We start from the raw sequence: 27,688 nt of genomic DNA, 5'->3' as shown, positions 1-27,688 counted from the left end.
ATTTGATTAAAATGCTTATTCTGAAAACGGAGAGCATTTCGAATCTGGGGAGTCGCATTTCTTCAATGTCCTTCTTCCTACAAACAGAACTGGATGAGAGTTCCCAGTTATTGATTCATTCATCTATGCCAGGATTAATTCCAGATGTTGAGGCGAATTTCACGTAACCCAATTGTGGCGCTTCCTTTGAAGTATGAAGACAAAACGCTATCTGAGCATTTACCTAACTAATCCGTATTTTGCATCAATCGATTTGCTGGAAATCAATGATGCAATGACTTCGCTAACAAGGAAAGAGCTTGGGATCCAATTCCTCCCAACCCATAATGTTCCCGTGAGAACTCGGGTAATGGTAATCTGTTGCTAATGATATCAACAAGCTGCTACCTAAAATAGCATACGTAGGCATATTGTTGCTGCCCACTCTCGTCATCGAGAGACTTCGGGAATTTCCCAGATTTTCATTTGGGGCATGTCACGCACTTTTTGACTTGTCACTTACCTGATTTTTCTGATACTCCTCGACCGCTCGCAATGCTGAATCTGTTAATTTCACGAAGAAGTATTCCTTGCTGGTATCTATGCAATTTTGCGTCAATCCATAATTGCCAGTACATAAGGCGGCCATTTTGACACAAACACTTGCCCACCACCTTGTCGACGCAATAAACACACGATGGAGAATTTATACACGAAATACGGGCGCCGACAAAAAAATAAATGATAATATTTCAAACGAAACGAAAAGAGAGAATTTTGCAAATGGCAACCCGTCGCAATTGCAATACTTTGCTCAATTCACACCACCACACGCGCGCGCCACCCGAAACGAGACTCTTCACTAACCCATTCAAATTCGCGCGCACACGTCAAACACACCACACACTGCTTTCTTGCTCTTTCTGTCGCACGTATGCTGCACGCGCTTGCCACCGCTATATTACTACTACTACGACGCGCACTTCACTGACGTTTCATTCGCATCGGACGAAATCGACTGTCAAAAGCCAACAAATCACGGAACTGCCAGCGAATTTCAAATTCGTCGGATCCCAAACTTCTTTCCCGTGGACGAGCGAAACTTTCTGAAATCCGAACGGGACGATGCAGCGGCAACGGTTCTCGGCTGCTGGCGCTTCCGCTGCTGCTCGGTCGGGGCGGACGAGACGGTTTGGCTGGAATTCTTTTCACTGCATTCACTCGCAGAAATGGAACGAACGAGTTTCGGAGGCGACAGAGATGACGTCCCCCAACTCCTGGTGACCGGACCGGACAGGATGGATGGATGCCCTCAAGGAGGTGGATCGGGGCGGCCGGACACCGCTCAATGGACGGTCGGTGGTTGCTGGCGTCCGGGGAACGGCCACGCTCGGGGCTCTGGCTGGCGGCCGGACAACTGCACGGCAGGCGTTTCAGGACACAAATAGCTCACTCGGAGCTGCTCCGCGCGGTTGCGGGCGCGGAAACTCTTGCCGGGCCCACTCACTTCCCGAATCCTCGGGTAAACAGCGGAACGTCCTCAGAATCTGATTAGCACTCGCGCTGGGTCGCAGGCACACACTCCTTGCGCCCGGGACTTTCTCGACTTCCCGCGGCCTTTTGGGCTGTTCTCGCGGCACGAAACACTTCTCGCCCCACGATTCGGACTCAGGCGACAGAATTTCCAAAAATCTGCGGTCCTGGCTGCGACTTTCCACTCACTTTTCACGTTTGTTTTCGTTCAGCACTGGCTGCTCTCCGCTCACGGCTCGGGCCTCCTCATTTGCTTCAAAACGCACGCAGATCCGAGCACGACCGCACAACCTTAAAATTAAAAACAATTTTTTTAGTGGACCAGAGAAAAATTATTATTAACAAATCGACACATGATGCGAGTTTGAAGTGATTTTCCCTTATCGTCTGTCGTCGGAGCCGACGTAGTGTCAGTTGCAGCGCGTAATGCGGTCTCTGTCTGGCGTGCGCATGTCCGCGATACGGCTATTTCGTTCCGGCACACGACCAGTCATACCCGATAGACGATTGCGGCCGGGGGGTTCGCGGTAGTGTTGTCGTCGCTGGTAATTTTTTGCGTGAGTCCCCTCTCGGCGAGCGATTCCCCTTCCCAGATGAAAACTGGCGGTGCTGATACTCGAAACCTGTCCCACCGCAACCAGCCGCACACCAGCAAACGCGACGTGTACTGAGCAGATACGGGGCGAATTACGTCAATTCGAGAGCGGATCATATGCGAAGGTTGCCTTTAATTATGGCAAAATTTTCTGACATCTTTTACATGGCAATTATGGAGTTTTCGGTTGGTTGCTGCAGGAGGAATTGAATGTGGTTATCAGCTGGACTCCCATAGGCGAAGTGGGATGCGGCACGCCGGGAGCAAGTTACGAGAGCCGCCATACGTCAGACGTCACCACCTGAGTGTCACGTCCCCAATCAAAACACAAGAAATCAACGATTCTCGGCTGTGTGCGTACGAATTACGTTAGTGGCGAGCTACAAACGAGTTTGCTTTATCTTTTGCCACGTTCTGTCAAAGTAAGAAACTGTGCGGCTTCTAAGCCATGGTTTCGCAGACACCTCTTCGCCCTCACCTAGCCGAAAAGCACCCACAGACGTCTCGATGGGATATGCAGGTTTCTTCAGTCTGTAAACAAATTCCACACTTTACACCCTGTGGAGTCACAAGTCGTAATTACAGTCCTGACCGCGAAGCCACTGCACAGTCAGCTAAACAGTCGCCAGGCTAGTTTCCGCCAAAGACAAGTTTTACGCGCGCCTCACGTTTGAAGGACGAATTCCTTTCACTAGTCCCAGTCCCAATCTAGCACCATCGTCTGCTTAAATGCCAACCACGAATACAAAAACAAAACCTTACGAAGCTACGCAATTCGCGTAGGAAACTGGAAAACCTCTTCTCACCCGCAAAAGACAGTCTAAGACTTGATTTACGTAAATTCGGGAAAACGCTTACCTACCCGCCAATACAAGGGGCCAAGCAGCGCGGATACACAGGTTCCCGTCTTACCCGCAGCTGTCAAATGGCACGAGTCGACGATATGTGTCAAACTCGCATACATACACACGCGTACACTCCACGACTGCAAGACGGAGTTAACAGATACCGAACGCAATTCACTGCCCCACGAGTAAATTCACGAATTAAGGCAATTTTTGGCACGAAAACAAGCTCGACAGCAGGAGTAGTGAGGCTGGCACTTACGGAAAAGGGCAAGGAAAAAGTTTACTGCAGGAAGACAAACGATTGCTGCAAGATCGTCAATAGTAACTCAAATTGGTATATCTCCCCCTCCACGGAACGTTCAAGGATTCGGATCCAAAGCAGCAGAACAGGATTAACTTGAAACCATGCGGTAACGGCGAGACTTTAGGCGGACGAACCTAATACCCGTGTACCGATTTCAAGCGGGGATGAGCCGAACGTGCACGGGGAAAACGAGAGTGAGTGCCTCAACCCCCGCAGTGTGCAGGGAATGGTGGAGGAATTTCACGCGAGAAGAGAATTTGCAGAGTAGCGAGGTTCAGAGGTAGTTCAAGAAGAGATCCCCCAAGGAGCAACGAGTGCACGCAAGCCAGGGGTTCCTCGAGATAGTCCAGAGAGAGGATAGAAAATGTGCACGGGAAATTCCAGACGTTTCCTTACTTTTCCCGTATTCACGAACTGCCACGCGATTTTTCCACACACTCGTGCAGAATTTTCACGACACCACCGACAAACTGAATTTCCACAAAACGGCAATAAACCCGGGGGCGAAACGCGACCAAGACGGAGGAGGAATTTGATGGAGAATATACAGAAATAACAAAAAAAATGTCTTGAATCCGTTCCGTATGTGGTGCCGTGCCAGTGACAGTGTCGCGCCACACAATCTGCCTCTACTCGTACTCTCTACTACCTGCCGCTCAGCTGCCACACTGCCTCGCGCTGACACTTTGCCTTTTCCGTGACGATATCAGCCACAAGCCAGCCATGAAACGTGCGAAGATATGCCGAAGAAAAGAAATCGTTCGTTGTTGGACCATGCAAATGGCCTCGGCTCGATTTTGCCGCGGGCTGTTGAATTCGTGGCTGATTCGATTACAAAAGCTGATCGGCGTGCTGGGTTGCCGGAGTGATGACTTTGAATAACGAAGGGCAGGAGATTGTAGCATGAAATGTGAGTTTTTGTGTGCATAATCATCGTCAAATCATTTGAGATGAAGTTCCCACCACATTTGCCAACCAAAAAAGTATCCTTGCAGTCGCTTCTTAAGGAGAAGGATATATAACATTCAGTAATTTTCCTTAGAAATAAAGGTTTAAATCAGTTTTCCTTATCAACATCTTTTAGAAGCAGAATATTCCCCACTAAGTATCTATAACTGATGATAATTACAAAGCTCTACTATTGAACACTAATCCTTCTCTCAAAGAGCTTTTTTCCAGACAAATCCTTCGAGAAAACAATTTTTCCGACCAACAATCACTTCCTCATTCCAAACCCCTTCAAACACGGCAACCCGTCTCCGACGAGTGCATGGGAGCCCATGCTCCCCATGATCTAGCGACCAACTACCGTCGGGTTGGCTCGTGCGATAACGAATCGCTGACAAACGATTGTTGCGACCAATTGCAGAGCGCGCATCGACGAAAACGAGTAAAACTTGTTACTTCTTCGGCCGCGAGTGCGACCGAGACGGGACGAGTGTGCAATTGGAAATCGTTCGCACACCACCGCAAAACACCATGCGGCCGTCGAGTGTTGGTTCAAGGAAACTTTTGTGCGAAACTGTTGCTTTGGTCGCAACCTCAGTCAGGCGGGCAGCGATGGTATGTGTGTCAAATTATTTGGCAAAAACAAAGTGGTTTCTCGTACAGTGAATGGCGCAGTTGATGGGACAGTGGAAATGGTGAGAAATACATAAGGAAAAGATTTCTTATTGGCAGCTCTTGCTGTGGTGATGGTTTGTATTGGGTTGAGTAAAAAGTGATTGGATCTTTTTTGGCAACAGATGGTGTTGGTATAGTTTGTTTGTCATATGATTGCTGGCAGCTGACGGCTAAAGCTTCCTTAGAAAAAGTTGAGGAATTTAATTGAGCATCAAAGATTTTAAAACAAGTTAGAAATGGGAGACCGAATTGCATTTTTGCCATATTTTAATACTTCACCTCCCTAAAGGATTGTTTATGAAAAGTTGCGTGAAGCTCACGAAGGCAATGCTCCAAAAAAATGTGAGCACCAAAACTGGTTTAAGAAATTCCGCGCTGTCACTTCAATATTACAAATGCTCCTCGATCAGAACGGGCCCACCAAGATCGATGAGAATCAAATTTTGACAGTAAACCAAACGAATGTTCACGAAATAACATGCTCGTCCCAAGCCCAAGTAATGAAGGAGAGTTCAGCGCAAAGTACTTAGTACTACCCTCAGTAAGAAAAACGCATGATCGGAAAAGTGAAAAGTGGAGGCCGACGCCCCGCTTAGTTTATTTATTTGTTTAATAATAATAATAATCGTTGGCGCAACAATCCATATTGGATCAGGGTCTTGAAGTGTGTTAGAGCACTTCATTCAAGACCGTAACGGTACACTACAGAATAGCCTGTAGGAGGCAATGTGGTCAAGCATTGCGCTCGCCCGAGATTATTACCCTGATTTGACTCAGGTACTCATTCACAGCTGAGTCGACTGGTATCCGACGTTAATTTACGATACAAATCCCACTGCCACCAGTGAGATTTGAACCGCGACCTTCTGTATGACAGCCTAGTGTTGATTTGATTGATCAACAATAAACGGAGAATACTCCAATCACTTCTATGTACATGTAAAAAACAGAAAAAAACAAAAAAATACAAAGTGTCAATAATTCAATTTTGGGGGTGGCTAGGGATGAAGCTAGAGGACCAAACTACAAACGGTTGTAGTCACGTAACATTCTGGGCTCATCGAGATTTTAGAGATACTAGGTTAAGGAAAACCAGATGATCAGGACATGGCGAGTAGAGAATGCTCTTTTTAGAGGTTAGGAATCGAGTAAATCTGCACAGCTTCAGTTGCTAATAATCACAATTATGGTGAGGGGATCACACCACGGGAGCATATTTATAATATTGCGGATGAAGGATCTATAATGGATGACATGCACAGAGGCAGGATGAATAGCCTCAGACAGGATTGATACCATGAAAAACGAATGAATGACAACGGTTTTTGATCCTGGAATGTTAGATCATTAACAAATCTGGTACAGTCAAAAACCTACTCCAACAGACCAGCAAAAGCAATCTCAGGGTTCTAGCGGATGGGAACAAGGAGATACATCGCGGAATGACCGGAAGGTATAATCTCCATGATATATCAAATGAAAACATCAATGCCTCATTGCCTTTGTGAGTATCAAAAATTTAAATATAAAATCGATATGCTTCTCACACAAGCACATCCACAAAGGGGCATAGTCGTCCACAAATGGCATTACCTTGAACCAGGTTCTCACTACCAAAAGACAATCATCCAGCATTCTCGATATGAGATCGCATCAAGGAGCAAAACTGCGATTCTGATCACTGCATAGTAAAAAGCGTCTACAGGTGTCAAATTTCAGAGACCCGCGGAATAAAAGCAAACCACTCCAAAGGTTTGTGGTTAGAAAATTTAAAACTGATTTAAAAGGCAAAACTGGAAAAACGATTCCCCTGAATCTAAAAAGACACCTGACGCGCTATCAAAACAACAAGGCATGAAGTGCTTGGATGTGAATCCCGGCGCCAGAGAAATTATTGGTTTGATGATGAATGCCAGGAAGTGCTTGACAAGAAAAATGAGGCATATAGACAACATATATAGCGAAACACAAGGATGAAGAGGGAAAATTACGAAAATCTTCGGTTAGCAGCTAATAAAATAAGAATATAATAAATTAGAATTAAAGAAAATTGACCGCAACTTTGCGATCAGCAACACAAAACAAGCCTACGGAATAGTGAAGGGCCTGAGGCGTGGATGTCAATCCAAAACTAACTTTTGTAGAAGAAAAAAAGGACCATTCATTGAGGACAAAAGTGAAGCATACGACAAATGTCTTATTTCGAAGAACTTTTCAAATCCTCGCACACGACAATCTCCAGAACCTATAGGAATCATAATAAGAACGTAGAACCGGCAACATTGAAAGAAATAGAGTTAGCAATCAAATGTCAAAAAATGAATAAGGCGCCAGGCATAGATAACATCCTCGCCGAACACATCAAATAAGGCGGTACATGGACCACGATTGCTATACATGATTGGATTCTCTCCATCCAAGAACCGACTCCGCAAGAATGGTCAAAAAGTGTGATATGCCTTACTCACAAAAAAGGTGGTAAGTTGACATGTGAAAATTACACAGGGCATCTCGCTATTTTGTACGTCCTGTAAAATCTTCACGAAAGTTAGTTAGTTAGTTTTTTCGGGCTGGAAGATTGACAATTGACTAGCTGTTTATGATCAAACAGGTGATAAAAACTTAAGAATGACAATTTTCCACATAATGCATGTCAGAATTAATAATAGCCTGACAAATGCGTATGAGATGAATATAGCATTAACACAAGAAGGCTGGCACCTCTACTGTTCAATCAGGCAAGTCCTGCAAAATCGTCGCATATGCAGACGATGTAAACATCTTTGGGCGATCATTCATATCAGCAAAGGAAATTTTTATAAACCTCGACAGCTAAGCTAAGCTTCGAGTATACAAAACAATGATAAGACCTGCGCTATGCTACGAATGTGAAACTTAATGCAAACTTCCGAGTAGCTAAACTAGATGACGACCAATGGCGAATTAGATACAACCATGAGCTTTATAAACTATTTATAGACCCTAAAGTCTAAAAAATAATCAAAGATCGGAAGTTGTAATGGGTTGGCCACGTTCCACGTATGGACGACATTCGATTACCTAAAAGAGAAGAGGAGAGACGTGAAAAGACCGATGAGGAAACCTCGAAAGCGCTGAGCAAATTCTGCTGATGAAGATAGCGCAGTTTAGATACCGCGATCGATGTATTGAGATAGTTGAAGGAAGGACACCCTGAAAGATTGAAAAAAGTGTTTACTAGTACCTAAAGATATGTAAACAAGCTCAGGGACCTAATTCCCTCATGAATTCAAAGAAACTCATTGACGGCGTGTATTAGTATCTGCAATATGTTTTTGAAACGTTAAGAAAAAGACCCTTTTTGAAAAGGATGATAACTGGTGATGAGAAGCGGATCATTCACGAGAATCCGTAACGCAAACCGTTTGTTTTTTGTTTAGATTTAAATTAATGGGAGTTGCTTAAAGTAGTTGGAGCCTCCATGTGTATTCCACGTAATTTTTCTGACATGTGTATCTTAAAGATTAAAAGACATATAAGAGCAACTGCACTAACTTTTTCAAGGCTGTTGTCAATCTGATTCGACAAAATATTAAGCCAACACCTAGGAAGATATTAACATATAATTTACTGGGGAATCGATAAAGGTATAATGTCAAATTTGATCGAAAATTAGTTAAGAATCGTTGCAATTTATGCCACAGTAGAAGAGAAATAATAGCAAGACACTGACTTGGAGGAGTCACAGAAAATGGTTAGGAATATCTGTCGGCAACTCAAGACACAACTTCACAATAGACGAAGCGATGACACACTTGATATCGAGAAAAGCGACTATTCTTTTAGAGCCTGAAATATATGAATCTCATATCTCCCAAGAATAATGTCAGGACTTCTTCAAGAAGTTTCTCATAACAGTTTGCTTAACTGTAAAAAGGTTACTACCCATCCCTTTGATTAATTGTATGATAGTAAGACATTTATATACGACAACCATAAACCATCGGTTACTGGTAAGGAAGTTGGCGACCTAAATTTCCAATGCGCAGATTTATTGTTTGTCAAAGGAGGACGCTTTTATATGACGATAAAGGAGCTGCAGGCACCTTGATTAGCACCCCATATAATGGCGAACACATCGGCCAAATTAAATATAAAGAATCAACAGGATCGTAAGGAGGTTCTATGGAGTTCGCCTTACCTCTCTTCAGAGAAAAATAAAGCTCATATGCATCTCAACTCGAACCCAATATGGCCAGGCGGGAAATCAACAATATCACTTTATTATTCCGCGGTATAGTGCCTTTCGTCAAAGAGTAGGAGGTATACTCATGCACTACCGGCTCACAGATTTTGTAGTTAGCGTGAAACCATCGCTAGCTACCTCGTTTCAAAATCAGCAAAAGATAAGTTGGTTCAAACTTGCACTAAGCACCTAAGTAAAGATCTTTGAAAGGCTCATAAAATCTGTTCCTCTTAGTACGTCAAAATAGACCTTGGGTTCGGCAAATCTTTGCAGTTGGTGCCCACTTTTATACTCAGAAAATGTTCATGTGTTGTCTGAATCTGTGGCCAGTTCAGACTATGGGCTAAACATTGAGCCACTAGCAACAGCATTGAGTAGTGATGTCGCATTAACTACTTACAGCAACGAGATCGAGAGGGGCAACCATCTCGACCAAGGCCCTCGTCATTCAACTCAATGGGGTGGGGAGTCTTAATTGTTGTCAAGCAACTTATACTTATCATCCCTGGTGTCTGTTTGAGCGCCCGTCCCTACGAACCTCTCAAAGCTCGCTCTTCACTCCTGAATTATATCCCGTTCATTGTATTTTATTTCTACTTTACATGCTCTTCTCTTCTTATTTTCTTCGCAAAAAGTTTGTTGATCCGCTATCCAATGTTGACCGAGATATTTTATCTTGGTCTGCCTTCAATCTCTATGGAGACTTCAACTTTTCTTCCATTAATCCTTCCTTCCTAAATATAGAGCTTCTTTTCACAACGTTTATGAATTTCTGTAGGGCTTCCATTTCGAAATCTATCGCAATTACAGCGACCAAATTCTGGATTTAGTTTTTAACAATATTCCGAGCGATTGCCTTGTTTTATCTCTTAGTGACCCCGCTTATTTTAAAATTGATAAATATCTCGAGTCAATGCGATCAGCCAATGGAGAACTGTATTATGAAATTGCTTCACGCATTAACGCAACCTGAATGAAGTGGTGTTCTTTGTGATCGACGTATCAATGAATGTCTCAAATCTAAAATTTTCCGCAGTGCCGTCTGTCCTGTCGCTCTCTATGGTTCTGAAAGTTGCGGTAATGAAGACGAAGATGTTCCGTTGGACTAGCGGCGTGACACCTTTTTGATCACATCTGAAATGAGGATATCCGCAATCGATATGGAGTTGCACCGATCGTGGAAAAATTGGGAGAGACGAGTCTTCGATGGCATGGTTACGTAATTCGTGCTAACGTGAATTCATTCGACAAGATTGATCTGAACATTGAAGTCGATGGTAAGTGGCCGAAACAACGATGGCTTGATACGCTGGATGGGGATATAAAACCCTCGCAATTGTATCCAAATCAGACATTTGAAAGAACCAAACCGAATCGACCTTGCTTGTGAGCAGTACAAATGGCGAAGAAAAATAAAAAGATCCTATTTGGTTGACTGTCGAAATCCTTGACACCCTATGTGCAGAAAACTGTTTCTCGTTTAAGAAGTGCTGAAGATCGAGCGAACTTTTTAGTTTTAGATACATATTTTCAATATCTATTAACCAGAGCGGTGGGATATGGTCCCATATTCCTACTTCCCTTTCCTCTTGCTAATATTAAATTCTCGGATTTTATATCTAATTCTCATCAATCAGCTTGGGGGCTTGGCCGTGACCAGTTTTCATCAGTTTTTGCAGCTTTCTCTTCGCTCCACTCCTCTCTCGATACAATTGATACTGCCTCAGCCTACCATCTACCATTCCTCTTTTGAATACGTTCATTGTCAAATTTCTTACCAACATTGTCGATTTTAGTGACTGCAGTGGTCTCGATGGCTTTTCAAATCGCTTTCCTAAGAAATATAAAATCTATTTCCCCTCCTCTTTCTTTAGATATCTCACCAGATAAGTGAAAAGGGGCTCGTATTACTATCTCCAAGATTATCGAGGGGCATGTAAATAAATGACTACCTTTTGGCTTGCCTTGGGTATATTCTAAAAGAACGGCATATGTTTTAGCCAAAGTGTTCGACTGTTACCAATTTTTCTAGAGTTTACTAACTTTTTAAAAGTTTTCGATTCAGTTTATCATCCTTTCTTTCTCATTGGCGCCTTCTTGAGCGATAGTGACGCAACTGCTTTTCTGCTCCGCTCCTGGGGTTCTGGAACTATTTTCTGTTATCAATTCACCCGTTGAACAAAGCTCCTCTAAATAAAACTCGATACACCATGGTGTAATAAGAAAAAATGGGCACTTAAAATGAGGTAATGCTATGTGCGTGATGTTATTCACTGAAAACTCTGTCACTCGTTTACGTTTAACCGTCAGCCTTGTTTTTCCTCTCTGTTCTCTCTACAATACCAAAGAACCTTCACTGATGCATGAGTAACGGTTTGATTGGTAATCTAGTATGTAGCTTCCGGACGTCCTGGGACTGTATATAAAGAATACGTCGACATAACCAACATGTTTTTAATGCTTTCTTAAGGAACAGAACTTACAACAAAATCGAAGTAGGGTAGATCTTATAAATATCTTTTTAAAATTTAATTTGGAATTTTATCCTTGATTTTTTTAAGAATCATACAATCATGAGGGCTTATTTAAACCGCGTCACTTGAACCTAGCATTTCCAGATTTTAGACAGGGCAGTGAAGGCAGATCTAGTACGACGAGCGGCATCCAGGTCGATGTTACCGTCGGCAGAAACTAACGCTTAATCGACGACTTCGATACTCTGCCCATTAATGTAAACAGAGAGATTGTGATGACCCGGCAGAATGGGAACCTTGGTTTCGTTGTTGTTTATCCTCAGTTCGACTCGATTTGCTTCTCTTTTCAGATCCAGAGCCATTTGGCTTAACTTACCAATATTGAAATGAACCAAAATCGGATTTTGATGTTATGAGTTTTCTCGTAGGGTACACTTGCCTTGGACTGAGAAGAGGGGAAATATTGTTTGTTTGACAATGTTTTAATTACAACCATCTAGTGGGACGTAAAAGCATTTATTTTCTGGGAAATCCTCTCGGATATTGGTTCGTCAGGAACATTTATATTCCGAAGTGACTGTTTTACTGTAGGTAGAACGCCTATTAGAAAGACGAATTCACGGTGACAACACTAAAAGATCTGATGGCAAAAATTGAGAAGGAGTTCATGGATATCGAAAGAATTTTCTGATTCTTAAAGTCGCAAGACGATAAAACAAGGTGTATTCGGAAGCATCCAGACGGAAGGGTTTTTTCCTCCTTTACACTAGCCGCTAGTAGTGGAAACCGTATTATGAATGGAGATAAGACAGATAATGACAACTAAATATCTACATTTTCTATCGAAAGCCGATTTTTTTTCGAATTTGAAGACCCGAGTTTGTTATCTGTCGAACTATTGTTCAATTGGAAAGTGAATTTATGGTGCATGAGAGGGGCGCGACTAAGCACTGAAAGTAGTGTAGTGAGTGCAGCTTCCGTTTAAGTCACAGTTACCGGAAATTATGCTCTTTTCCCCAAACCATCTGCAATAGGGTAAAGTTGTTCAGGATGTCCGAGTAGCGCATCTTCCGGTTGCACCTTGACTACTAGAGCCCAAGAACTCAAACAGGATGACCACTGTTTGCATCGCCAATTAACAGATAGAATGAAAACGTACTGATTTCTATCTCAAAATAATCTTCTTGGAAGAACCCTACTTCCAGTTCAATCGCAGCTTAAATAAACCAAATCCTTACACTGGGTGGTGTCTAGTCACTATTATAATCATAGATTTGAGCTGGACAAACTCTATCGAAAAATTCGGTGGATCAAGGAGGAAAAGCCTTCGAAACGGGTTAGCATAGTCGTTTAATTCAAGCACCATTCGATTATTTTCCGTTGAGCTATGTTACATCTCGGATTCATGCCAACAAATCCAACACCATTGGTGAATTTCGGACGAACATTTGAGTAACCATATTCATAGAACATGATACGGGGTATTGAGTCATGGAAAATTTATCGAATCAGACCTCTCACATCGGTACGACAAGCAAGGTCATGCCTCATTACATTATGTCTAATGTATTGAGATAAGTGATTTTTTCTCAGGTATAAAAATCTGATAGAGGTACAAAAAATCTTGACATTTTATTTTCCATTTCATGTTGCTTTTCTTTGCGCGGGAATTTTTAAAATAAATTGTAAATCGGATTTGTAAAATGCCTCTACAACTACTTTGTAAAGCTGTATCTGTTTGTGAACAAAAGTCAGATCGATATCTCTGTTTTTGTGGAATATTCCCCTTTGTTTGGATTTCCGAAAAACCATCCATTTTTTAGAGACCTAGTGTTGTCACTAACACAAAATGTCTCAATTTATTTCACTACAATTAAAACAAACCGGATGCTAAAAAGATTTGGAGGAAAATATCTCCATCCGTACATTGCTTGTCGTGTGTATGCATTGAGTATGTCTGACTATTTACTTGAATAGGCAACTTTGACCGACTATAGCTTTGCTAATAAAAGTGGGATTTCCATCAAACTTCCTAGTATTGTGCTTCATATTTCTATTACTGCAAAATTGTATGGTTCTAGGGTGAACTTAAAGGGGGTTTTATAACCAGAGGTTACCTTGATTTTTTCAAATTTTTGGTTGTGTTGTTTCGGAGAATGAGTCCTTGATTTATTTCCTCTTGTTCTGATGCTGTAGGATTGCGATATGCACTTGAGGGCTATTGGTTTACTTAAAGTATACACCCATAATGAAGCCCAATCTGTTGTGTAGGCCGGGGCTTACTTTGATGTGAGTGTCAGGGCACTCGAGCCTGACAGATTAACTCGCTAAATAATTTCTTTGACAGCATGTCCTTCAATATCAAATTCCTTCTCGAGAATTTTAGAGAGTTCGCATTGAGCACCATCTTAGAGGCACATCGGTAGGACAGTCTTCACGATAACACGAAAATTACCGACGCCTTTTATACTCTCACGAAAAAGATCATGATGAAATGCCATCCTTCAATTTGATTCTTTTTACTCAAGTTTGTGCCACCTCACCTAATATTAATGTATTAGAGCTTGATCAGATTATTAACATTTGTTTCCCGACTATTTATATTGATTAAGTTTTAGTCAGTAAGGTTTTCCAAACTCAAATATTTCCATGAGGATAAATGCCTGAATTCCACATCACATTCAATCTAGCATGAACAACCTTTCGAAATGATTGTGTTATAAATACGTTAAAGTCAGAGACAATTTTAATTGATAATCAATAGAGTGGGGAATAAAAAGTTGAGTGTAAGTTACATAAAGGACTTCTGTCAGTGGACTATGTAACACAGAGAAAGAAATCGGCGATAATAATGGGTGCTTTTAGAAGAGGGAATAACGAGAAGCTTGAAATAATAATTTCGATTCCGAAAATATCGACGTTTATGTAACAATAATTCTTTCGAGTATAGAAATCTCGCAATTTCACGTAATAATATGTTCAAAGTATTACGTTATGGAATACTTATTATGTAATAAGGAAGGTGAGTTTCATACCAGACGATTTTGTCCTATATATCAGCTCACTAATTATAAAACTATCAGTGCGGTGAAAGTATTATCCCAGCAAATAGAAATTTCTTGAATTCCAGCTGAGACTGTTGTTAATGAAAGAATACAAGAGACAGGCGATAATATTAGGTTGTTGCAAATGAAATGTCGGATATTTGAGTAAAATTTCAAAAAACTATAACTTTTATGAAAATTAATTTTATTAGTCAAAATAAGAACCAGCAGCTTCAATGCACTTCTCCCAACGAGATACAAGGGCATTTATTCCAGTTTCGTAAAAGTATGGGTTTCTAGAGCTAAAAAATTCTTCAAAGGCACTTTTGACAGCTACTTCATTGCTGAATTGTTTCTCCGCCAAAAAGTGATCCAAATGCTTAAAAAAGTGGTAGTCGGTTGGCGAGAGGTCGGGTGAATATGGTGGATGAGGAAGAGTCTCATATCGTAATTCATTTAATTTTTGGACCGTCATTCTGGAAACATGAGGTCGGGCGTTATCATGGAGCAGTATCACTCCATCTCTGTTGACCAATCTAGGCCGCTGAACACGTAATTTCTCGTGCATTTCATCAAGTTGGGCACAATATTTCTCTGCATTAATTGTTTCACCACGCTCCAAAAACGAATAATGAATAATTCCAGATGCAGACCACCAAACAGTTACCATTACCTTCTTCGGGTGAAGGCTCGGTTTTGGCATGTGTTGTGGAGGCTGATCGACATCTAGCCATTGCGCTGATCTGCGACGGTTGTCGTACAATATCCACTTTTCATCGCATGTCACTATTCTGCGCAAAAAGGGATTGTTCCTGTTGCGGTTGAGTAGAGAACTGGATATTTCCATTCGCAGCGCCATGTTTTGCTCGTTGAGTTCATGCGGAACCCACTTATCAAGCTTCTTCACCTTTCCAAGCTGTTGTAAGTGCCGAGATACTGTCGAATAGTGTACGCCTATTTTCTCTGCAATGTCACGAATCGATGATCGGGGATCAGATTCCACTATCAAACGCAACTCGTCGTTGTCGATCGATGGTCCTGGGTGTCCACGAGGTTCACTTTGGAGGGTCATGTCGCCTGATCGGAATTTTTCGAACCACCGCTGTGTCGTTCGTTCGTTTGCTGCGTCAGCTCCAAATGCTCTGCAAATGTTTCTGGTTGCCTCCGCTGCGTTGTGACCAAGTTTAAATTCATATAGAAAAAGTAGACGTTTTTGACTCCCTTCCATGCTTTTTTCTTTGAGTTTTACTTGGAACTTCAATGACGATTGAAACTGAAATGACTCCTTGATCGAACGAACGACTATTTATACTCAATTATCCCATACCACCAGAGTCACCTTGCGGCAGTTTTAAACATTAAAATCATAACTAACTTCACTTCATTGAAAAATCCGACATTTCATTTGCAATAACCTAATATTTTATCCAGTGACTGACTATGCTGTAGACGGAGTGAAGTAACTCCTGTTTCAGATAGTTAAGAAATACCAATTACTGGCTTTAACTTTTGGAAGTGTTTCAGTTACGAAAGGAGAATCTGTGAATTGAGTCAGCCCCGACCCTGAATGCGACAAAGGCTGAAGAAGAAGAAATTTCTGTGAGTCCGACTTAAAAAATTAATCTCCACACCAGTCACGGCCTTAAGACGTTCAAGAAAATCTACATAACGAAAGCTTCTGCCGACTATAGTCAGGACGTAAGGTGTCTAGCGGAGAGGAAAAAATGTCAAAGGTCCCCCGAAGCCTGAGAAAGGAGCTGGGCACCTAATTCTTTTAGGAAAATATACAAGGTCCACTTCCAGTGCAAGGCAAATGGCATTTAAGATTGTTCAATTCGAAAAGACGACCAACAACTTTCTACAACCTAATCCGATCAGAAAAAGGTGATAGGGCTTAAATAATAATAATCATTGGTGCAGCAATCCATATATTGGATTTGAGCTTTGAAGTGTGTTAGAGCACTTCATTCAAGACCGTAACGATACACACAGTACAGCTGAGTCGACCATCCAGTCACGATAGCAGATCTCTCTGCCACCACTCTAACCACTTAAGCCATCCGGACACAGGAACTTAAAAGCGATTTTTAAGCTACGTTCCGGGATGCTAGAATATGAACTGAACAACAAAAATATATGTTGTATGTCGCAGCAATCCAAAGAACATAAATTCCAGGGAATGCATCGCTCCTCATATATGTATATAAAATATGGAAAACTTCCAGGAAATAACTATCCTGAGTTGTGCTTACAACCGGAAAAATTCTCAAATCACAAGTTTCCCACAAATTTGCGCAGTTCTTTTTTTAAAAAAATTAAGCATTAATGTATTACGAATTAGGGCGTTGTTGCATTTAGCAGGAATCTAACACTCAGTGGAATAACACTGAGCTAACAAGCTTTTGCAAAATATATTGAAAATAAATCCATCATGAGGATGTTCTCAATGGCAATTGACAAATCGTTGCACAGAGAAAGTTCACCAGCGAATTCTACAAAAAAGGGAATAAGATTTGTAACAAGCAACATCAAGAAATATTACAGGAAAAAATGAAGTTTGTAAACCATTACAAAACGAACTATTAGAGCCATGTTTGGTGCATTAATCCTAATAGATTTCTTTGAATAAAATACGATTTCAATTGATGGAGATGGATAAAGAAAGTAAATTATGAATACCCTGCTATCCCCTTTACTGCTTACGTCGAGGGGCAATTTCTGGAGAATACAACCCAGTTGGTAAGATATTCTATATAGTTATCTTTCTAGTTGATTTCTCTATCTTAAATACTTGCGCATAATCTGAACGTTTTCTAAGTAGAGAGTGGGGAATTATATGAACTGCAACTTCAGTTCAATTCTTTTTAGGATTATTACCTTTTTATATTTCAAAATCGTCGACTATAATCTAGATCTTTGGTGCAGATATCGATCAGCTTGCCTCTCAAACTCCGCCATGTTATTCACATAGCATGTTGGTCTCAAGCCTAGATTAAGGAGGAAGTCCACTATGCTAAATCCTACCTAATCTTTCTTGTTAACAGGTCTCACGACAAACTGAACAATAAAATGGGTTCAACGTCGTTAACAAAAGAAAATAAAAGTGTTGAACACAAATGTTAGGGCGTTCAGGATCGGTCCCGGTCCTATCGAGAAATAAGCTAGAGTTCTAGACATATAGACATAAGTAAATTAGTCTAAATGTTGGTATTGAGATGGAAGAACTCACAGGAGCAATTCGGTACAGGCGCATTGATATCTACGCTTTACAAGAAATTCGATATTGTGGTATCAAAAGCTGCGAGTAGAATCCGAATGCGGTAGACATTATAGTCACACCCTGGGGTAATGGAGACGAAAATGTTGAAGACGAAGCGTTGAAGCAGTGGGGTAACACGCTATCATCACATTTCAAATGAGGACATTCTCGATCGATATGGGGTTGCCCATATGGTGGAAAAAATGTGAAAGAGGCATCCTTGATGATGGTGACACACATGCAATTCGCGTTGGCAAGAATTCTCTTGACAAGATTAATTTAAACACCAAAGTCAATGAGAAACGGCTGAAAAACTGGCTTTATACGCTGGATCGTGTGTTCAGAGCCTCGCTACTACGCCCAGATCGTTAAAACGATTAGGACGAACTGAACCTGCTTCTGAATGGGAAAAAGCGTGAAGAAGAAGAATAACGTTTATGCCGCTACAAAGGAGACAGAAGAGTCGAGGAAGGATACTTTCTACGATGCAGTGAAACTAACCGTGAAAGCCTGCCCTAAGTATATCAAAACCATACTGGGAGATGTTAACAGCCAAGTCAGGATGGAGCGCGTATTCAGGCGATATATCGCCACCCGGACCTGGTTTGGGTGGAAAGAGATCCACAAACAAATGTGCACCTCCCCAGAGAAGGCCACTATCAACCAAATTGGTCATGTGATAATCGAACGCCGCCATATCTCAGACGGATAACGTTGACGTGATGGTTTGACTCCCTTCCGTGAACTCGAGAAGTACAGGAAATAGCCGCAATAGGTGGGCAAAGTGTATCATAAATTCAGCAGGATGAAGCCATATACACCTCGCTGCTCATTCTGTGGAGACAACTGAAGATAACGGAAAATTGCTGCCACGACCAAGCACGGAAGAAACCGTATGCATAATTCATCAGCTTGAAAATGAGAATTCGCATGGAATTACTTCTGAATCTATTATATATGGATTCGACCAACTATACCAAGCGGTTCACCGACTTATGCTCCAGATTTGGAACAGCGAATCAATGTCTGATTATTGAGTATTAAGTTACTGAGTGCCATCTATAAAATATTCCACGTTATACTACAAGGCCCGATAACTCCATCCCGCCCTTCGTACGTCCTTAGCAAAAAAATTTCACTCCAGCCGCATCAGATTTTCTCTCAGAGACAAGCGATGGAAAAACTGTGGGAATATGACCATAACTTGCACCATATTTTCCATTGACTTCAAGGTCTCCTATGATAGTATAGCCAGATTAAAACTGCATCCGGGCATAAGAGAAATCGGTATCCCGACAAAACTAATAACACCAACTAGGCTGGCCCTGGCTAATGTGCGAGGCCAGAAAAATAGCAGCAGGATCACTCTCGAGACCTTTCACCAACAACAATGATCTAAGACAAGGGGATGCCTTATCCCGCATCCTTTTTAACCTGGCTTTGGAAAAAGTAATCTGTGAGGACCAGTATCCTTTTCCGCCTTACTACTGGCTTAAGCTTGCGATATCAACATTATTGGAAGAACAACCCGAGATGTACAAACAACGGGAGATCTTGGATTGCACATTATTGACGCCAATATGAAATATATGGTGTCAACAATAGGACCAAAAACGAAAGCAGGAAAATAGACAATGTTCTGTATCCAACAACCAGGACACCGGAATCCGCGCACGGTTGTTGGCAACCCGCAGAGCCTATTTCAGCTTGCAAAAACTGTTCCACTTGTGGCAGGCTTATGTTCCTACCAAGAGAAATTGCGAACTTAGCCTTCTAAAGAAAATTTGTTCCTAGAAGAGGATGGACGATTATGTAGCCTATATAACGTTTAAATTTATAAGCGATACCAGGACTTTCTGGTTGTGCATAAAACCCCGTTCAGTAGGCTTCGGTGAGCGGATCACCTAATTCGTATGGATGAGGATAATTCAGTCCGCAAAATCCATAAGGAACATATCTGTGGTAGAAAAAGAAGACGTCGCAGAACCTACCTCAGATGGAGTGGTAACGTAGGTTAGGGCCATAGAGAGTTGTTAAGATGTCTGAAGTTCCTTACTAAGGCGGAGCTAGACTGGACACTGGTTGTTACCCTATTGATGATGATCTCGAGGAATTGACTTGCTTGCGTCATATTCACGAAAGTGCGGATATTATTCAGTTAAGTATGATCCAAAAACACCACAATTTGTCATTTATGGGGTTGATAATAATTCCAGCTGATTATCTATGCATGCAGTCGTGAAAATCTAACTACGGAAATCTGACTAACTATCCACTGAGATATTAACCGTATTACCTTACATGGAGATGGTAATAAAACCCTGCTTGAATTGTGTAGGTTGGCTCTTATATAGCATCCACTGAGATCAACTTGACAACCAAATTTTATCCAATCAGTTGTTTCAAAACCATCACAAAACCGTTATTGATTACCCTATAATTTAGTAACATTGTGCAATGACCACCAAATCAAATAACGGAATACCAACTACCAACAATGCGGCTTGATAGCTGTATTATATTTCACTTGGAACTAAGTAGTAATCTCTAAGGTATTTTTACTGCGGAAGCTGACCCAACCTTTCCCACCAACATATTCTAAGACTGAAAGAAGTTTTAATGGCCGCACTGATATCCAAACAATGAAAAGTAACAGTTTGATTAGTTAAAAAACACGAACTTTAGATGCACACCCACCAAATTTATAAGTCACTGCAGAGACACCTCACAAAAATCCTTTTTCTGTAGAAAGTAACTTTGCAGACCAAGCGAACAAGAATTTAGGGTACATGTCAGTCGCAACGGGAGATATACCTTCGAATGCGTTAGTCCCATATTGAACCAGAAAGGGTTACTCATCTCGCCGGCATTATCGTCCGACTTGAGTCATGAATGAAGTACTTTTTCCGGAGTGACTTTGCTCTAATTAGCACTTCAATCTACTTTGCCAACAAATAAAAAAGATTCAAGAGTTCATTTGATTGTCCATAAGGTTGAATTGCTCGCGTGGCCCTTTTTTGAAAGTTTAGCTCGATTGAAACTTTTTCAGATAAGACGAGAATGGGAAAAAGGAAATAAAAATCAATTCCTAGAGCATATGTTCGGCATATTCATTGAATTGCAGCTTCAACGTAATTAAATCGCATATGAAATATTCAAAGCTGAGAATAACTGCACGCAGTTGATTAATAATTAAGAGATCGCAGCCCCTAAAAGGAAATTTGTCGTGGAGCCTTAGCCGAGCCCGTCACCGCTCTTCAATCATCGACTGTAATCCAATCTCCCCACAATCAATTTGACAGTTGCGGCCAACGTATTCGTGTCGTGTATTCGTTTTCATTGTAGGAGCGGTGCAGCTGTATCGCCCGCTCGGGTGGTCCCCCAAGAGCGACGGAGACAAAGCACCAAATAAAGAACGCACACCACTACCCAACCTGTCTCCGGGAAATTGCATCAATCTCAGCTGGAACACCTTTTTACAGCAAAAGCGGCGGAAACTGCATAGAAATTCCATCCCACGGCAACGAGGAAAATAACGAAATCAAGAAGTTACCGAAAAATTGACTGGAAATCAGCAAATTGACTTCTGTGACTGCTCACCAACACACCGCCAACCGTGTACGACGTCTCGTGTGACACAGAAAACCTGAAACATGTATGGAAACCTCGTTGTCGGACGTCGTCGCCGTCTCATTCGCGGCGCTCGTAATCAATACGACGACGACTGCTATTTTCCTTTTATGACGTCTTTTTGCACTATTTTCCGTTGCTTTTCCATTCAAACACCTTCCCCTGAGGTTTTCGCGATTGTGGACGCGGCCCCGCGAGCCGGACTTGGGGCTTCCCCCGCTGGGAAGGCCCGCCGCGATCACGGACACCGACCCGCCAGACCGAACCATATTTTCATTTGCTACCGCCAGGGAAAATCACCTTCCAACTCGCACCGTGCCCCGTCCGATGGATCTCCAGACAGCCGTCATGGCAAAAACCGTTTCACGGCATATTTTCACTTGTCGTCATGATTATTTAACAATTTTTTTGCGATGACGGCCATAGGAGAAATCGTCCGTCGCGTTGTGTCTGTGTCCATCGTCGTCTTGTCTTCGGGCCAGTTCGGCTGCCCTCAAACTTACGTCTTTCCTCCCTTCACGCACAGACACTTCGATCTTCGTTGCTCGCTTTCTTGTTCCTCCTTGGCAAGCGGACTTTCGCGATTCCAGCCTGATTTCAATTCCTACGAGGCTGGCCAGCAATCGTGCACTAATCGAATCACTTAACAGTCCACTTTCCCACCTTGTCCTCAAAATTCACTCGCAAATTATGCACTCTGATGGGAACAAACAAACGAACCGACGTAATGGCCGCGACGGAGTCCGTCGCTAGACTAGTTCCACATACGAAGGTGCTGTTGACACTTCGTTCAGTCGTCGGCAAACACGATCACGGCCGAAAGCTGGTGAAATTAGAAAGTTCGCAAGTGCTCGCGGTGGATTCGGTGCAGGTCGGCTGGTGGAAAACAGGAAATGAAGAAAACTTGATAGACTGGAATTTGAGCCAGAGAATTGCAAAAAGTGGGCACAGATGGGGCGGGAAATTTGAAATATTAGGATTTTTATGTCAACTAATGAGAGGCTTAAGTAATTTTGAATACTTAGAAAAGGTTCATATTGTGTAAGGCACCATGACTCTAAAATTCTGTTAAACATCAACCGAACGACCGGGGTTGCGATAAAATAAAAGGTTTGGAAATCAAATTAATTCAAATTGGCCTTGACTTCAGATTTTAAGGGAACTTCTACCCAAAATAAAGATTCCTGCATTATCACAAACAATTCTTGGGATCGTTGCTACTAGAATCAAATCGCAAGCTGGGATATAAAGCACCTTGGGGCGTTTTATATTTACCTTTTAACCTGGCTTCCATTGCAAATAAACTACTGTCTCAATTATCAACACACAGCGAAAGAGCACCAGATACCAAAGTGAATCTAAAGTCAAAATTTAACTAGTAAACAATCGGAAATAAAAAACGTCACGAAAGGGGAAATTGAAATGTGATGGTTGAAAAAGTGGACGCGTTTTCCGTCGCAAGGGTGAAAAATAATCCGAATAAATAACTCGCTTATCGTTTGCCGACATGGTGTTTTTTTCTCATATTCGGGCAATAAATCATTATGGATTTTTCTGGTAGTAATTTTCAGAATATTCGAATATTCCAGGGACGTCCCCAAAGTAGCAGCCAACGAACGTCACGCCATAATTCCATGTTAATGTGTCTGCAATGTCCTTTACATGCAAGGGGACCAGGGAATTCTTCAAGCATATTGTCGGTTGTAGTGAGTATTTCGATTCCTGATGAGAAAACTAAAGTCAAGTGGGAGGGACCAATGCCGGGACATCCACTCGTCACGGTGAAGGAAAAATCAAATAGCAGACCGATTTCGTAATAGAAATAATAATAATAATCGTTAGTGCAACAATCCATATTGGATCAGGGCCTTAAAGAGTGTTAGAGCACTTCATTCAAGACCGTAACGGTACACTACAGTACACTGTAGGAGACAATGTGGTCAACATTGCACTCGCCCGAAATTATTACCCTGATTTGACTCAGGTACTCATTCACAGCTGTGCCCACGGTTATCCGACATCCAGTTACGATAACAAATCCCTCTGGCGCCAGTTAGATTTTAACCGTGACATGAGAATGCATACAATAATATATAATATTTCTTCGTTTTCGCAGATTTTAGCACCCCTTAGCTTTCCCAATTTACTCCTTTCAATTTCCTAACTGCCATCCTGGTATTCACTTGTCTTAAAAATTTGATGAGGTTGAATGTTGATCAACTGCACCGAAGAAGTGTGTCAGAACTCACTGAGATGCTGACTTCTTGATTGCTGGAGGAAGACGATAGATTGTGAAATTGGAGTTTTGAGGACTTGAGTTTGAGAGGTAGTGTAGGGGAAAAGGAGAAAACCAAAGTAATCGTGATTTAGTGAGTTTTTTGTGATTGATTGCTGATTTTCGAATTTAAATCAAGAAATTAAGATAGTGCCTCAGTGTAGTGAACTGGGAATGAAAGATTGCTGGCTTACGTATTTGCAAGTGAGTTTGTCAGAAAGATCTTGTGAATCGGGATAGCCTTGCGTCTTTCTTTGCCGTGTGTAGCTATCAGCTGAGCGATAAGCTGAAGATCATCAGATTCTCACCCAATGGCACTCCATCAAAAATAGTAGGGATCAAGTAAATTAAAGATCACGCTGTTGGTAGATAAGTTCAATGAAAATTCATTGCAATAATGGCGTTTTAAATGAAGAACCGCACATTCTATTTCGTAGCTTAGGTTCATTGACTCATCATTGGCATTTCAGCTCATTCTTAGCCGCTGGGGTATGTCTAGAGAACTAGAAGTCCAGTAATAGACCATGGTCTAGAATACTGACCAATCCAACAAATCTCGATAACATAAATAAAAAGAAAATCTATTCACGGTGTTAATTTGATGTGGTGCTTTATGAACAAATCTTTATTACATCATGCCATTATATATAATATTATAAAATTATCCTGAGATAAGGACTGGGACATAAATATCTCTTTCTTTCGTTCGTTTCGTTAGTATTTTTCTACTTTTTCTTTTGTCACAAGATAGGTTCATTCGCGCTACACAGAATTTAGATGATGAATTCGGAATTTGGACATTGTAATCCGTATCCGCCGGTGGATCGATTTTCGTCAACGGCAATATTTCGAATGCATAAGACAGTGAAGGGATGGCGAATACATTCAGTTTATTTTATTCTTCCCCGAGAGATGCGATTTTAGTACCAGCTTTACACATCGCATCCTTCAGATCACCACTTCGAGCAAGGGTTCCTTATAGAATTCCTGGGTATTTGTAGAAGTCGGTTTCTGGTTTCTTTTTGTGTTTTTCCTTATTTCTTTTATTTTTAATATATACTTATATAATATTTTTTAGATTTTTTTTATTTTCGTTGTATTAGCTCCTTCTGAATGAGTTAAATCATGATGAAATGAAGAGTAACTACAGCGCGAAATTGAAGACTTTCTCTTTAACCCACAACTCTTACACTAACAAAGGGGCATCCTCCAATAAAAGGGCCTGAGGATGCTAAGGCAAGGAAGGAACCTCAAAGGCCGCGCCTAATAGTACATCTGAGGCAAGGGGAAGCATGGATTGAGAAGGCGATCCAACGTGGATCTTCTCTCTCGATCGCAGCAATAGGTTTGTTTTTTAGATTTCGATGCGGACCCTCGATTAAAGGACACGTGAAGTTTTGTTAAACGATGATAAGGGATCAAAGTGCTCAAATGGCTTTAATAACATGAACTCTTACTGTTGCAAGGTGAACCCTTACTGCAACTCTGTTCACCACGCATAATCGTATGAATACACTCAAGGCTCATGTCAACTTTGATTGGAATTTAAAAGATGTTGAGGTGGTGAAGTTCATTAACGATGCAACGAATAACTTCAAAATTTTGTTTCGTCAAATTTGATCATAGTAGAAGGTTAGGATCGTAACATTTTTTGGGTAATGTTTTCAATTATCATTATTTGGGTGAGGGTCACTATATGAATTGCGGTTTAAGTATTCACCTTAAGTATTCCAACCAGGCGAAAAACGGGATAGAAGTTTGTGGGTTAGCAGCCTGCAAATCTTAATATTTTACTGCTGCCGAAACGTAACAACGTTTTTAGACCAGGTTAAGGAGCAACACACTTGTATGCACCGATGAAGACTCCCGGGTTTCAACTGACCGACATCGTACGAGTAATCTGATTGACCATTTTGCGAGCAATAGTAGATGTAGGAGTTGTCTTCTTGATATGCGTAACAAAAGAGGCGCTGACGTCGGCATCGAAAAGGATCTTCATCTAATGGCCTCCTGCCTTCGCCACATGTTACTTGTGCCACTTCTCGCAGGGCCTACGACCTCTCATCTCCAACATCGATTGCTTATATGATCCAGCTGTAACTCGGGAGAGCTATTTTACTGATTGCACATCATATACCCTGAGTAACCCGTCTGAGAATATCGATGAGAAATAGGCCGTCATCTAAAACGGTCATTTCTCCGGTGGCTACCTAGGAAGTCGGAACGTTACGAAGAGGTGTTACAAGATTTGGCTGGTGCTGCAATGCAAACACTGGGAATTGAGAGCGTATCAAGTGCTACGTCGAGGTAAAATCTCATAGGAATTTGAGTTTCAGAGCGGAGGGTCCGCCAAGGTTGCATTCTTTCGTCGATAATATTTGGTCTCGTTATCTGTGATATTCTTTATGCTACGTTGCCTGGAACACGTGGAGGGGTTCAATGGACTATGACATCTTTCCTTAAATCTAAATCAAAATTTTTCCTTAACATTTGTTTTCTCCTTCACCGAGACATTGGCGTTGACCAAATGGCTTTAGATTTGGAAAGAGAGGCAAGTAGAGTCGGACTAAAGATAAACACGAACAAAATCAAGCTTTTCAGTCTGACTGGTCATCACACTCTCCCAATCTGCATTAATGGACAGAGCATCGAACGCGTTGTTTTCTCAAATCTGCAAATTCAGTTACCTTAAGATTAACATCAATTTGAGATTCTTCGATGTTAATTTTCTTTCTACATTACTATGTGGGAGTAGAACACATAAAGTGACCCCCTACTAACGGGTGAATGACAATCATATCGTCAGCTAAAGCAACATACTCTTGGTAATTTTGTAATGAAAATTTTTCCCTTTTTGTTTTACTAAAAAAATTTATTCTTTATGCAACTTGCGACAACTTGCCGCCTTCCTCTATGCAAGGTTCCAAATAGGGAAATAAATCTAAGATCGTCTTATTAATGCCTCGCCTCAGGAAGCGACTGAACAATTTAATCCTTATTAACACCTACTACCTGATTACTCATCTTGCCGAAGGAACGGATGTTATGATTAGGCTTTCGAATACCTCTCTTGATTAATTTTTGCCTATTCAAAACAGCACAAGCATACGGTACTAGAAGTTTTCATGTCAATCAAAAACTAGTTCAGTATTTACGGCATGGGTTGATTTAAGTTGCTGCTCTTCAAAAAGCCTATCCAGGCTCAGTTAACATAATTGTGCCATTTTAAAATCACAAACTTAGACCTTCGTATGCAATGCGATATGATGGTTCGAAACCTATACGAAACGCTTCTATGGTTCTGACGTTCAGATCAAATTGGTTTCGCTTAGATAACCTAAAAGATCGGAGCCTTTCTTGTTAGAAGCATCCCTAAGCTCATACAGGTATACCCCGACCGAGGAAACTATAAACAGGAGATTCAATTCCTAGCGCATTTTTCAAAATTTTATAGGCAGAAAAATCATTGTGCGACAGAAAAATTCCGCGCTTAAGGTCGGGTGTTAGTTCCGGTGATGCAGTGCATTGATGGGCGCCTACGTGGCATGGTGTCAAAAAGAGATAGGGAACACACACAAGAAAACCATCTAACCATGATTGACACATCAATACCACATGGGTTGAAGATACACAATGAGATTCCGTGCCTCTACGCGGCTGGATATGCTTCTCGTGTATATATTCTTATTGACCCGTTGTAAGGCTTTTACAAGAACCTGGGAGTTGCAAATTAAATATAGACGGGTTTCGCTTTTAATTAGGGTGAGCCAATGTCGTGCGTGTTTGGTCATGATTTAGCATACATTCTTGGACGATATATGCAACAATTTTCTCGTTTTTGACAAGTCGTAGATGGTCGTATTTTCCTCGATGGGATACAAGCAGCCACCTGCACCCAC

The 27,688-nt window shown here is 41.5% G+C and overlaps 1 protein-coding gene across 5 annotated transcripts in view; it reads right to left on the bottom strand.

The window, feature by feature from the left end:
- The window catches only part of LOC119654374 (RNA polymerase II elongation factor Ell), a 224,997-nt gene extending 202,716 nt beyond the window's left edge, over window positions 1–22,281 (bottom strand). For 3 of the 5 annotated variants that reach the window (XM_038059727.1, XM_038059730.1, XM_038059732.1), the window contains exons 1-2: window positions 22,018–22,281; window positions 503–1,803 (exon numbers count right to left, since the gene is read on the bottom strand). In XM_038059727.1, the coding sequence (XP_037915655.1) occupies window positions 503–628 (126 nt within the window). In that variant the 5' untranslated portion in view covers window positions 629–1,803; window positions 22,018–22,281. Of the gene's footprint in view, window positions 1–502; window positions 1,804–2,965; window positions 3,946–22,017 lie in introns of those variants that run through there. The other 2 variants (XM_038059729.1, XM_038059728.1) reach the window with 2 other exon arrangements.
- Between the last annotated feature and the right edge of the window lie 5,407 nt (window positions 22,282–27,688).

Source organism: Hermetia illucens, chromosome 4, assembly GCF_905115235.1.
Source record: "Hermetia illucens chromosome 4, iHerIll2.2.curated.20191125, whole genome shotgun sequence".
In the NCBI taxonomy this organism is placed as follows: domain Eukaryota; kingdom Metazoa; phylum Arthropoda; class Insecta; order Diptera; family Stratiomyidae; genus Hermetia; species Hermetia illucens.
The sequence above is the reverse complement of the archived record's forward strand: the minus strand, read 5'-3'. Positions and strand labels throughout refer to the sequence as shown.